Source organism: Xyrauchen texanus, chromosome 41 (genome assembly GCF_025860055.1).
Source record: "Xyrauchen texanus isolate HMW12.3.18 chromosome 41, RBS_HiC_50CHRs, whole genome shotgun sequence".
NCBI classification, from domain to species: domain Eukaryota; kingdom Metazoa; phylum Chordata; class Actinopteri; order Cypriniformes; family Catostomidae; genus Xyrauchen; species Xyrauchen texanus.
Genome location: NC_068316.1, coordinates 11,773,343 through 11,786,329, shown reverse-complemented (window position 1 = coordinate 11,786,329; position 12,987 = coordinate 11,773,343). Strand labels below are relative to the sequence as shown.

Genomic DNA, 12,987 nt, shown 5'->3' with positions numbered 1-12,987 from the left:
TGCTCAGATGGCGTTATGACAAATTCGTTCAAGATAGTTAATTTAATCTTGATATTCGTTGTAAAGCTTTCCGTATGCAGGTAAGGGACTGTCTAAAAAGTTCACACAAACTACCTTCGCCAACAACACCCCCTCCCCCCATGGAGAAAACAGGTGGTACTTCAAGCTTGAATTGCTCCAATGGAAGGAATGTCCAACCAACCGAACATTCATTCATTCATTCATTATCATGAACATCGAAGTCCACCACCAGATGCTGTGATGAACAGCAGATGCAGGATCAGGTGTATATAGCAATGTGAAGACTCTCACCAGAGCGCAAAGCAGGTCTACAGCTTCCAGGATCAGCTCCTGGTGTCCGATGCGGGACACTCCCAGATCCTCCAGCTCCTGATGGGTAATCCTCAGTAACTGGTCACCTCCGACCTTCTCTCGCTCAAAGTTCTTTATATACTGCTGCAGACAGTCATCCAGACCTGTAGATGGAGAGAAGGATAAAGGAAAAATCAGAGACCTATGCTTAGTTCTATCTGTCCAATATAGAATGCGCAAGATTAGTGTGTCTCAATCATATAACATTAATAATAGTAGCTTAAAATTGGCTAGATGGTGTGCTATTTCCAGTGGACTTTTAAAGTGCATGTTTTTGATGCATTTGTATGATGTATATTGTATACTGATGTTTTACCACATCCTCAAAAGTATGTTCTTTGGATCACCAGCAAAGCACTTTTCATACTTTGTAGAACTTACAAGTATGCAAACTGGATTCAGCCTTACTTTGGTGTAATATGCATTAAATATTTTTAAAGCAGCTTCAAATATCCTTAAAGTTCTCCATCCCATCCCAAACAAGCACAAATGAATTCTTAGATCTCGTACCTGCCTTAAGGCCTTTGAACACCAAACACACATTTTCAGCGTAATTTCTTGCCACGATCAACATGTTGAATCGAAGCCATGGATTCCTAACGAGCCATTCACACCTGGAGCGAACATTCGTGACGAATCGTGCAGCCTTTGAATTTCATGACGTTTAATTAGTAACATGCAGGTTTCTGAGCAAATATAACACAAGTAGATGTACATGGCAATAAGATACAGTCAAACATTGTTTTGAGCATTTGTTTTAACAGTCATTATGATTTTTTCGATTTGCTTGCTAGAGAATGATTAGCTTTTCTTGTTATATATTCTTGTTTGTTTTGCATACTTGTGAAGTGGTTATTTCTTCTCACCCGGTGATGACTGTAGGGCAGACCTGCTCTAAGGAGACATCTACCGTACCAAGGTAAAATTGCTTGTCGAATAGCACCACCTTTGTAAAGGTGTATGTGCTAAAGGCGAACATTCGCTTCGCTTTTTATGGGAATGGGCCATTTGCCTGTGATTCGCCTCTCATATTCACGCTGCCTTTTGGTGTGCAAAGGCCTTTAGACTCACTTGGTCTGTTTACCACAAGATCAGGAAAGACAAGGACATACATGTGGTGCTGCACGTGTACTTGATGACTGAAAACATGTATTCCGCGCTAACTATATCACACATCCATCAAACTGACATCAGCCATCATCATCTCTACACCTTCCCATTGTTGAGAGAGAGGTAAGCACAATTTTTCTTGGAAGACTGATCTCAGGTCAGGATAGCAATTTCAGGTCTGAGTGCTAGAATCAGGGTAAAGCCAAGATGACCCAAAATTTCTGCCAGAATCAGTGTTTTTAAAAAGACAACAGAGGGAACATCAAATATCATGGTCCAAAAATGTGCACATAAACATAATTTGTGATGTGCAGATATGATGTTTGTTCATGCTGAAACTCTGAGCCACTGATTGTTCACTAACTCAATACAAATGAGATAATTCTTTGTCTCAATTTCAGTCTAGCACTCTCCATGTGCAAGCTCAAAAAACATCATAAATCCTGTGATTTCTACAGTTCTGTCTTAACTGTCTATCGTTATGGCTCTGAAAACCAATATGATGTAGGCATGCATAAATGAAACTAACAAAGCTACGGTCAGCTGTACAGAATTGATGAGGCTATGAAGAGTATAAGACAAATGGACGAATAATTAGAAATAGGGAGAGTGAAAGGTGAAAGGGAAACAAAGAGTACAACATTTTTATTTGGCTGAAAGTTTCATGAACATCACAACCAACTGTTTTCATCAAACAGGTGACAACATACAGACTCAACATAGTGACACACACTTGTTGAACAGCATATGTTAGTCTCGGACATTCTGTTGTCTATTGGCACTTCTCATAGCGATCCCATTTTTGGAACAGCTGTTCAACAAAATGTTCAGCATAACTCCAGGATTTGCAGGATTTGATAACAGCACAGCACTCTTCCAAAACATAAAGAGCTGCCTATTGCCTGCACAGGCAGCTTCCTAACATGGAACCTTACAAGTCACTTCTTTGGAATACCGGCAGCAACTCAAAAATAGCACTTCTTACTTAAAGCACAAAAGAAACAAAACTCTACTAACTATATAACTATATCAGTTTGGGCTTTTTTAAAATAAAAATGATTTGTCAGACTTCTATTTTGTCATGTATTTTGTTTCCTGTCCTTGGATTTCCTATTCCTCTTGTTTCTGTTTCCCATCTTGATCTTTTGTCATAAGTTTAGTTAACGTGTGTATGTGTTTCCTTTGTCTGTGTTAAGCGTTGAATGTTAATATGTTATTTCCGGCCATGTTGAGCAAAATTATTAAAACAGGGTATTAAAATTAGCACCCACCACTTTTGCTCATCTACCCGCCACAGTGTCAGGTGACCTGTAAGAGGTCTCGGAGTGACACATGAAAATAAATGCTAATAAACACAAAGACACTCACTGTAAAAAACACACTTTATTATTTTGAAGAACAGACAAAAGAAAAGCCATTGATCCATGTGACTGATTCGCTGTTTGTTCTGAGATTTAATGGTGCGCTGCCCCTCAAGCATGCAGCACAAGCGTATCACTTGGAATACGTTCATTAAAGAGTTCTCACTCATTCTTTTCTTTTTCAGTCATCTGAAAACAGTTTGCAAAAATAGTGTCATCTATAAGAATGCTGTAAATGACCTTAGACCGTCTCAGAATGTGCTCTGGTTTAGTTCAATTAAATTTCAAGGAGCATTTCGCAGTTAACTTGCATTGTGAAGGCAACTCTGCAGGTTCACTTTATATATATATATATAACAAATCTGGAGAAAGGTCACAATTTGAATCGCATCAGCAAAACCATCAACATCCAGCTCATTAACAGGATGGTCCACCACTCACCGGCCAAGACAGCAAAAATAACAATAGCTGTCATTATTGCTCATAAACAATATGAAACTCATTGAGTGTCTGTTTCACTTGTTACATAATTCATTTAGTTATCCAAGGTCTAAATGCAATGCAGAAGGGACTGCTGAGAATGTGAATTTCAAAATAAGGGCGATGACTAACTTTTGCTGATGCCGTGACTCTGAATCATCGACTGGGCAGGTGCAGTGAACAGGTAATTGTTAGTAAATTAGTTGTTAACACTCTAGGGTCGACGGACGCGCCGGCACGTCCTGCTGGATATTTTCGTCATTACAGCGGAAACAATTTAAAATACTCCATAATTTTTGGGTATACAGAAAAGTGTAAGACATCATTAGAGACTATAAAGGGTTTACTTTTATTTGTGCACACTCACAATAACAACAAAATCTTGTGCTTTTGTAAAATAAAGAAAATAAAAAGGGTGAGCTTTCAGCAGTCTCTGTGTTAACGAGCATATTTCAGAAACACGTCACTAAAATGAACTGAAACTCCGCAAATACTTATCACACAAACATGAAACAAATGTCTAAAGAAAGCTTAAGATTTCTACTTTTAAATAAAACAATTCAAATTTAAAACAAATATTCTCCTGCAATGCAATCTGTTTGAAACAAAGCGATGTACAGTTTTTTACCGGTCCATCTAATTATCTGTAATGTGATCTCACCCACCAGCAGAGCGCGCCATTCATATGCTAATGTGCCGAGACGATCAACGCAAATGTACACGCCCCCAACTGTGAGGTTTGATTAAAACTTATTTCATCCATTTTTCTGCGCATTTGTGATGATACACAGGCGAGGAAACTCCTGGATAGTAAGGAAGAGTTCACATTTTCCTCAGAAGAACAGTGGGACTCCGATGAACGTTTGTATTTTGTAGAGAGACTTGATCCAGTAGAGGATACAATTTTGGACGAGTAAGTCATTTAGTTTTAATTAGTTGACATGCTATTTTATATAAACATGTACATATTTTACTAGTGGGACTGTTTACAGACTTGCCAGCCAGGATTCAGATTACTGACATTTGAAATATATCCTAATAAGCAAGTTTTAGTTCCATTTAAATGCTGTTTCTGCTAAAGCAGGTATTTAAATTGAATGCTGTATAATATAAATATGGTATGTAATATGATATGATATAAAAAATAATATGAATGTTTAGATTATATTTTATCTAGTGTTTATAATGCCTCATTATCATCAACAAAGCTTGTGCTTGCAAATATGTGTTCAGGTTAAATTAGTAAAATGCACTTTAAATATGACCATATTAGAAAATCAACATATTATAATGATTTCTGAAGGATCATGTGACACTGAAGACTGCAGTAATGATGTTGAAAATTCAGCTTTGATCACAAATTGCCTTTTACAATATATTAAAATAGAAAACTGTTCTTTTCAATTGTAAAAAGAGTTCAGAATATCAATGTCGTTTCTGTATTTTGGATCAAATAAATCCAGTCTTGGTGAGCAGAAGAGACTTCTTTTAAATGGTAGTGTAGGTCTAAAATTAAGTAAAGTCTTTATGTAAAGAAAATGTATAGTCAGATTTCTTCTTGTTACTTAAAACTTGATTTTGATCATTAAGTCTCCTCACATTCAGTCTCTATCCCTCATTGATAGGCCCAGGGGAGGGGGCTTTTGTCTCTCAGGTGTGAATTATAATGAATATTCATGATCATTCACGCCTCCTTGCATATTACCTTTCAACATTAAAATTGTCTTACAAAAGTACAATTACTATATTGTTTTGTATGAATAAGTGACCAGGATGGTTTTCACATCATTTTGTAGCAAAAACTCTAGGCTATAAGATCCAATTCTCAAAAGTCTTGTGGACAAATGTTTAGTATCTGTTATATGGCCTTATTTCAGTGACTTAAAATTTTAGTTTTTTCAAAAACCATGCATAAACGTTATTTTCTAAAAAATACAAACCTGTACACACATGTAGCCCAGTTTGTGCTGAATACAGTGTTAACAGACTTAGCCATTAATATGTTTTTAAGCAACTGAAAAAAGCACAAATGTCAAGGCATGTCAAAACTTCTCCAGGGCCCAAAATACCCTCAAACCCCAGAGGGTTAATCATGATGTTGGGGCAATAGGATTAAGTGATTTAAAAAAGGAAAGAAAAAGACTGTGAAAACCCAATGTATATCTAAGGGATGCACCATTATATAGAGATTTTGGCAGATACCAATACTTGATAATTACTTTTATACAACAGTTAGTTCCGGTCCTCGAATCTGATTGGACGAGAGAAGTTCCATGGGTACTGAGTCTCACACCATCAGCACTTGGGCGCTTCACTGTTTGTATCACTCCGCTTGTGTTCAGGGCTTTCTATACTAGTGTAACAGCAGCACAGATGTGTAAAAGAGCTATGTGTGGCTATAATTTTTTTCCGGTGACATTAAAGATTTTTACCAGCAACAAAACAAATTTTTTATGTGTTATGAGCCAGTAAAGTTTAACATGCATTAAATCTCAGTCAGCGAGCGGTTTCTTTGAAGTCATCGGCATTGTCTCTAACTCCATGATCACTTGAATTACTACAACATTACAGCTTGGAAATACAGTTAAACTAACAGCTTCAACATTAAAGCTTATCTCAGCTGAGAAACACAACACACGGAGTAATCAAAAACATACTCAAGGCGTTTACCTGTTACCTGAGTTTCTGCATTGTGAGGAGAAGTAATCAGCATGGCAGAGGAGAGAACAGTTTCTATAGCCTGTGGCCTCATGCCTGTGGCCACATCACAGCCGTGCTGATGTAGGGCCATACAGCACTTTTGCTCGTGTGATGTTGCTTTAATATATTAGAAGTAATCACCAACTCCCTTAAAGCCTCGTGAATATACTTGTGCTGTCATTTCTGATTCAAATTTGTCATTGCAATACTTCATGGGAAGAGTAATTTTTCCCCTCACAAAATAATTTAAGTACAGTTTTTGCTTCAAAAAGTTTTTAATGCTGTGATTCACCTCAGAGCTAGTTGACTTTGTTTCATGGCTTATAATTTTTTTTAATTTCTATGGAGAAAATGAATGTGAAAAATACTTTCAAATCAAAAGCTGCTAAAATAGTGGGTAGTCAAATTATAGTTAAGCCCTAGCTAATTTGCATACATTTTCACTATCACAGGTTGGGCACAGCATTATACCGGCAAACAGGGTTGAACGGAAAGAAAAGACGAATTACACAAATACACAAGCTTGCTCACACACATGTAACAGTTGGAACACACACCGCCATGAGAAAACAGGGGTGCACCCTGCTTGCATGCAGGCAGTGTGAGATTAATTCATCATGTTAGTGCATTTATTAATGAACCCGAGAGATTATTTACAGATCATACATTTTGTACAATTCAGAACCCCTATCTCGCTCTCTCTCACCACACACACACACACACACACACACACACAGGAGTATTAAACCAGCAGCACTCTGTTATGGTGCATTATTCATAGCACATGCCCTACTCCTGTGACAGGTAGCATTGCAAGAATGCAGAGAGAAAGCAAGCAAAAATGGCAAAAAGTGGGTAAAAGGTATGTGTGGAGCGGAGGGGGGGCGGGGCTAGAATGTCACATGCCCGGTCCCCAATCGGCCTGATGGGGCGCCCGAGTTTATCCAGATGTCAACACACAAAGACCACGGGAGTACTGGGACTATGAATCTCACGTCGTAGATTGGGGGACTCAAGATGACTACCCGCTGGTGTGGAAGCTCGGCAGAGGAAAATAAAGCGAAGTATTCGAAGCCATCAATATTACAAACATAAACACACATATGACGGACATTCCCGTAATTCTCTCTCTCTCGAACCGTCGTCACCGGCCGCCTTTATCCCTCGCGCGCCCCATCAGGCCGATTGGGGACCGGGCATGCGACATTCTAGCCCCCCACAGTATTTAAATAAAAAAGTGTAGCCAGAGCACTTAAATCATGACACATGTTAAACACCTAACCAGTTTCCCATCATTGTATGGTAAAAAGCTGTAGAGTTACAGATATACCAAACCTCCCTCCCAGATGCAGTCTAAGTAACTTTATTTAATGGCACTCTGCACTCTATATTCTATCAATCGTCATCCTTTACCTCATTTCTGGCAGGCATGTTGTACATTATGCAGACCTGGTGACCATTGAAAAGGTTGTCGTGACAACCATTCAAGGGCACAAAGTGCTCAGGGGCTTATGGAAACTCATAGCATTTTGCTGAATCTTTTAAGGCTGTTATGTTGATTCTAATGATTGAAATAGTACGCACAAACACAAAAATGTGCAACATTCCTGCACAGACATACAAACACACACAGATTTCACATGGAGAGGATAAGAATACCCATTAATCAGCTGTGAACTCCTACACATACAGGCTTTTTGCCGTTCTGTAATAACACCACCTGCAATGAGGCTCTAAAAGTGTGTGTGTGTGTGTGTGTGTGTGTGTGTGTGTGTGTGTGTGTGTGTGTGTGTGTGTGTGTGTGTGTGTGTGTGTTCTTGTGTGTCCATCACGGAAGAATCCTTCCTCTGATACTGCCTGATCTCAAACCCATGGGGGTCTTATTGGAGATGAGAAATTCATCAGTTGGATAAACTCTGTCTCAAAATTAGCCGTCCAGCTGTGAGGTGCTGGGCTTCCAAGCCTCTGCTAAAAATGGTGAGCTGGATGAGGGCGTTTTGATTTCAAACTAGCGTAGATAGATAACAGACAGCTAATAGACACTATTGACTGGTTTCTTAATTGTATCAGCAAAGAGAAAATGGTTATAGTGTGAACACACAATAGTTGTAGTATTCATCAATAGTTCTTTGCAGGGGCGGAGCTAGGGGGTGGCCAGGGGTGGCCACGGCCACCATGGAAATAATCGCGGCCACCCCACTGGCCACCCCGATCGTAATTACGATCTATTATAAATAATAATAATAATTTCGTAGAAATTGATCAAAAGGACCTCGATCGATCATGGCTAAACTATTACGTTCAGACTGCGAAACTATCGCGACAGTTTAATCATTAAATAAATTTTTTTTTAAAAAATAAAAATAAAAAAAGTTTAATCATTAAACTATCGCGAGGCAAATGTGCTATCGCGAGAGTTTCCGTAGCACGCGTTTCCAACATTCGACTGTGAAGTGGGGTGCAGCTTCGTTTTGGTGCCTGGATCAACTCGTGTTTGAGCACACAAACACATCTATTCAGGTGAGTTATTAATATCAGATAAATTATTATTTTAGTTCCTTTCAACTCTTTGTGTCAGTGAAGTTGTATCAAAGTGAACAGTTAGGAAGCAGTTGGCTTTATATTAGCTGACTTGACTTGGATGCTCAGAAATATTTCCATGTTATCTCTGAATATATAAGGACATTTATTAAGTTATGTTTTTATGATGAGACATTTAATGTGATTCAACATTCCAATATAATTACTAGCCTAGGTTTTAGGTCGATGTTATATACAGTATAACAAAAACATTCTAATCTTTGTTCAATAATAGTCCTCCATTTTTGTTTGTTTTTTTCAAACATGATGTTAATGTTGAAATGTTTTGCTCAGGTGTATTTATGTCAGACAGTCAGTGAAATGTGTGGAAAATGAAAAGAAAGGCACCAGATATAGCATCCTTCTTCAGGAAGAGTAGCAAGAAGCAGCCAAATGACTCTAAGACACAGGAGAATAATAGGCAGGATGAAAGAGAGAAAGAACAGACTGACCCAGAGAGTGAGGGAGAAGAATCTCTAGAGAGCACAAGCCCAAGAGAAATGTTAGGTATACCTCCACTCACACACTTGAGTACTCTACTGGTATATATGTTTGAATACAACAAGTGATATAGAAATCAATAATATATAAAACTGTTTAAAGTGTATGAAAACCAACTGAGACTGATTTTTGTATTCTAGCACTTTCTCAGACAGTTCAGGAGACAAACTTTGAGAATGAAGAGGAGCCAACTACCAGTAACCACGCTGACCCAATAGGACCTCCAGGTAAACTACAGTACCTATCACACATACCTTGATTATTCAGGTGAAACTCGAAAAATTAGAATATCGTGCAAAAATTATAATTTTGATGATTATGGCTTACAGCTTATGAAAACCCCAAATTCAAAATATCAGAAAATTAGAATAATATTACATGAAAAAAAGGATTTTAAATACAGAAATGTCGGCCCTCTGAAAAGTATAATCATGCATATGTGTATAGTTATATATACTAAATATATTAGTTTCACTTTTTAATTTGAATTATTGAAATACACAAACTTTTGCACAATATTAAAAAATAAATAAATAAAGTGATCTTGAACATGATTTTCTGGTCCTGTTTAAACTGTTTTTTTTTTCAGCATTGGGAAATACAGTGAGGAAAATAAGTATTTGAACACCCTGCTATTTTGCAAGTTCTCCCACTTAGAAATCATGGAGGGGTCTGAAATTGTCATCGTAGGTGCATGTCCACTGTGAGAGACATAATCTAAAAAAAAAAATCCAGAAATCACAATGTATGATTTTTTAACTATTTATTTGTATGATACAGCTGCAAATAAGTATTTGAACACCTGAGAAAATCAATGTTAATATTTGGTACAGTAGCCTTTGTTTGCAATTACAGAGGTCAAACGTTTGCACACACTGCAGAAGGGATTTTGGCCCACTCCTCCACACAGATCTTCTCTAGATCAGTCAGGTTTCTGGGCTGTCGCTGAGAAACACATAGTTTGAGCTTCCCCCAAAGATTCTCTATTGGGTTTAGGTCTGGAGACTGGCTAGGCCACGCCAGAACCTTGATATGCTTCTTACAGAGCCACTCCTTGGTTATCCTGGCTGTGTGCTTCGGGTCATTGTCATGTTGGAAGACCCAGCCTCGACCCATCTTCAATGCTCTAACTGAGGGAAGGAGGTTGTTCCCCAAAATCTCGCAATACATGGCCCCGGTCATCCTCTCCTTAATACAGTGCAGTCGCCCTGTCCCATGTGCAGAAAAACACCCCCAAAGCATGATGCTACCACCCCCATGCTTCACAGTAGGGATGGTGTTCTTCGGATGGTACTCATCATTCTTCTTCCTCCAAACACGGTTAGTGGAATTATGACCAAAAAGTTCTATTTTGGTCTCATCTGACCACATGACTTTCTCCCATGACTCCTCTGGATCATCCAAATGGTCATTGGCAAACTTAAGACGGGCCTTGACATGTGCTGGTTTAAGCAGGGGAACCTTCCGTGCCATGCATGATTTCAAACCATGACGTCTTAGTGTATTACCAACAGTAACCTTGGAAACGGTGGTCCCAGCTCTTTTCAGGTCATTGACCAGCTCCTCCCGTGTAGTTCTGGGCTGATTTCTCACCTTTCTTAGGATCATTGAGACCCCACGAGGTGAGATCTTGCATGGAGCCCCAGTCCAAGGGAGATTGACAGTCATGTTTAGCTCCTTCCATTTTCTAATGATTGCTCCAACAGTGGACCTTTTTTCACCAAGCTGCTTGGCAATTTCCCGTAGCCCTTTCCAGCCTTGTGGAGGTGTACAATTTTGTCTCTAGTGTCTTTGGACAGCTCTTTGGTCTTGGCCATGTTAGTAGTTGGATTCTTACTGATTGTATGGGGTAGACAGGTGTCTTTATGCAGCTAACAACCTCAAACAGGTGCATCTAATTTAGGATAATAAATGGAGTGGAGGTGGACATTTTAAAGGCAGACTAACAGGTCTTTGAGGTTCAGAATTCTAGCTGATAGACAGGTGTTCAAATACTTATTTACAGCTGAATCATACAAATAAATAGTTAAAAAATCATACATTGTGATTTCTGGATTTTTTTTTTATAGATTATGTCTCTCACAGTGGACATGCACCTACGATGACAATTTCAGACCCCTTCATGATTTCCAAGTGGGAGAACTTGCAAAATAGCAGGGTGTTCAAATACTTATTTTCCTCACTGTATGTATTCTGTTTTCAAAGTGAATTTCCTAAGTTTTATTTGATTAAATAACTTGAGGGTGAGTAAAATTATGACACACAGTTATTTGGTGAACTTTAATAAAAATGTCATTGTAGGCTAGCTATTGTACATTATACATCATTGTGATTTTGGACACCTACAATACTTTAAAAATTATTTAAGGTTGGATGAGTGCCATGTTTGTTTGCAAAATTATGTTTTTTGTGCCACCCCAGAGTAAATGCTGGCCCCTGCCCGGCCACCCCTATGAAAAATTCCTGGCTCCGCCACTGGTTCTTTGTTGCCCCTTAGTTTCGGTAAAGAGCATTTTTCTTACTGAGAACTGTTTGCTGTAACCACCATAGAAACTTGTGTTGGTTTTATGTTTTTTTTTAGAGATTAATATAATAAAGATTTTAAATGTTGCATTATATATTCTGTATATTGGGTCTAGGTATTATCATTTAATCCTCCTGGGTTCTTATAAAACACCAGCACATAAATTGTTTTCTTAAAAATCATGGAATTTATCATGGAAGCTGTAAATATTTAATTTTTTTACATTTTTAAGAGTGTAGGTCTTGGGGCCTGGGTAGCTCAGCAAGTAAATACGCTGACTAGCACACCTGGAGTCACAAGTTCAAATCCAGGGCATGCTGAGTGACTCTAGTCAGTCTTCCAAAGCAACCAATTGGCCCGGTTGCTAGGGTGGGTAGAGTCACGTTGGGTTAACGTCCTCGTGGTCACTATAATGTGGTTCTCGCTCCCGGTTGGGCGCATGGTGGGATACCATGGAGAAGAGCGTGGGCCTCCATACACGCTACATCTCCGTGTAACGCACTCAACAATCCATGTGATAAAATGCATGGATTGACAGTCTTAGACGCAGAGGCAACTGAGATTCATCCTCCACCACCCAGATTAAGGCGAGTCACTACGCCACCATGAGGACTTACCGTGCATTGGGAATTGGACATTCCAAATTGGGGAGCAAAGGGGAGAAAGAAAAAAAAAAGTGTAGATCTTAAAGCATGGGAAGGTTATTCTCCTCTCATTGGAAGATATCAAGTGAAATCGAATTGTTATGGCTTCTCACTGTAGACCAAGTTCTTTAACAGCCCGCAGGCCAAATCCAGCCGGTCAATCATTTTGTAAAACCCTCCAATTGATTTTTTTAAATCACTGCACTGCCTGTTACATTAGAGTCCTAAGGAGGCTATTTGTGTCAGAATAATCAACATTTTTATATTGATTTAACCTTCCTAGTTGACAATGATGTTTTATTTATTATTGCAAAATAACTGCATAGAATTGTCTATTTAGTGGATTTTCTCAAAATATTCTGAACCTCTGTGAAATGGAAACTTACATTTTACAGTTGTAAGTCTATAAAGCCAGGCCCTACCACAGACATGGACAATCAGTTAATATCAGGGAATTGAAAAACGATTTCTATTCATGTCTTTTAGGATATTATATAGTAGACATAAACATGTTAAAATCATGGAAAGGTCTTGAAAATGCAGTGTTGTTATCTGTGGAAACTTTGTAAGGCTAAGCACTATGAACTTCATATTGTTGCATCTACTGAGCATTCCCACTGGATAAGCACTGTGGTTGAAGGCAATACCCACAATCCTTTGCACTTTAATTTTTTTTAAGTGTGTTTGGTGAAAGCAAGTCAACTTATGAGGGCAT

The 12,987-nt window shown here is 38.6% G+C and overlaps 1 protein-coding gene across 11 annotated transcripts in view; it reads right to left on the bottom strand.

Moving 5' to 3' along the window:
- The window catches only part of cnksr2a (connector enhancer of kinase suppressor of Ras 2a), a 110,408-nt gene that overhangs the window by 73,996 nt on the left and 23,425 nt on the right, over positions 1-12,987 (bottom strand). For all 11 annotated transcript variants that reach the window (XM_052113984.1, XM_052113985.1, XM_052113987.1 and 8 more), the window contains exon 2: positions 313-476. In XM_052113984.1, the coding sequence (XP_051969944.1) occupies positions 313-476 (164 nt within the window). The remainder of the gene's footprint in view (positions 1-312; positions 477-12,987) is intronic.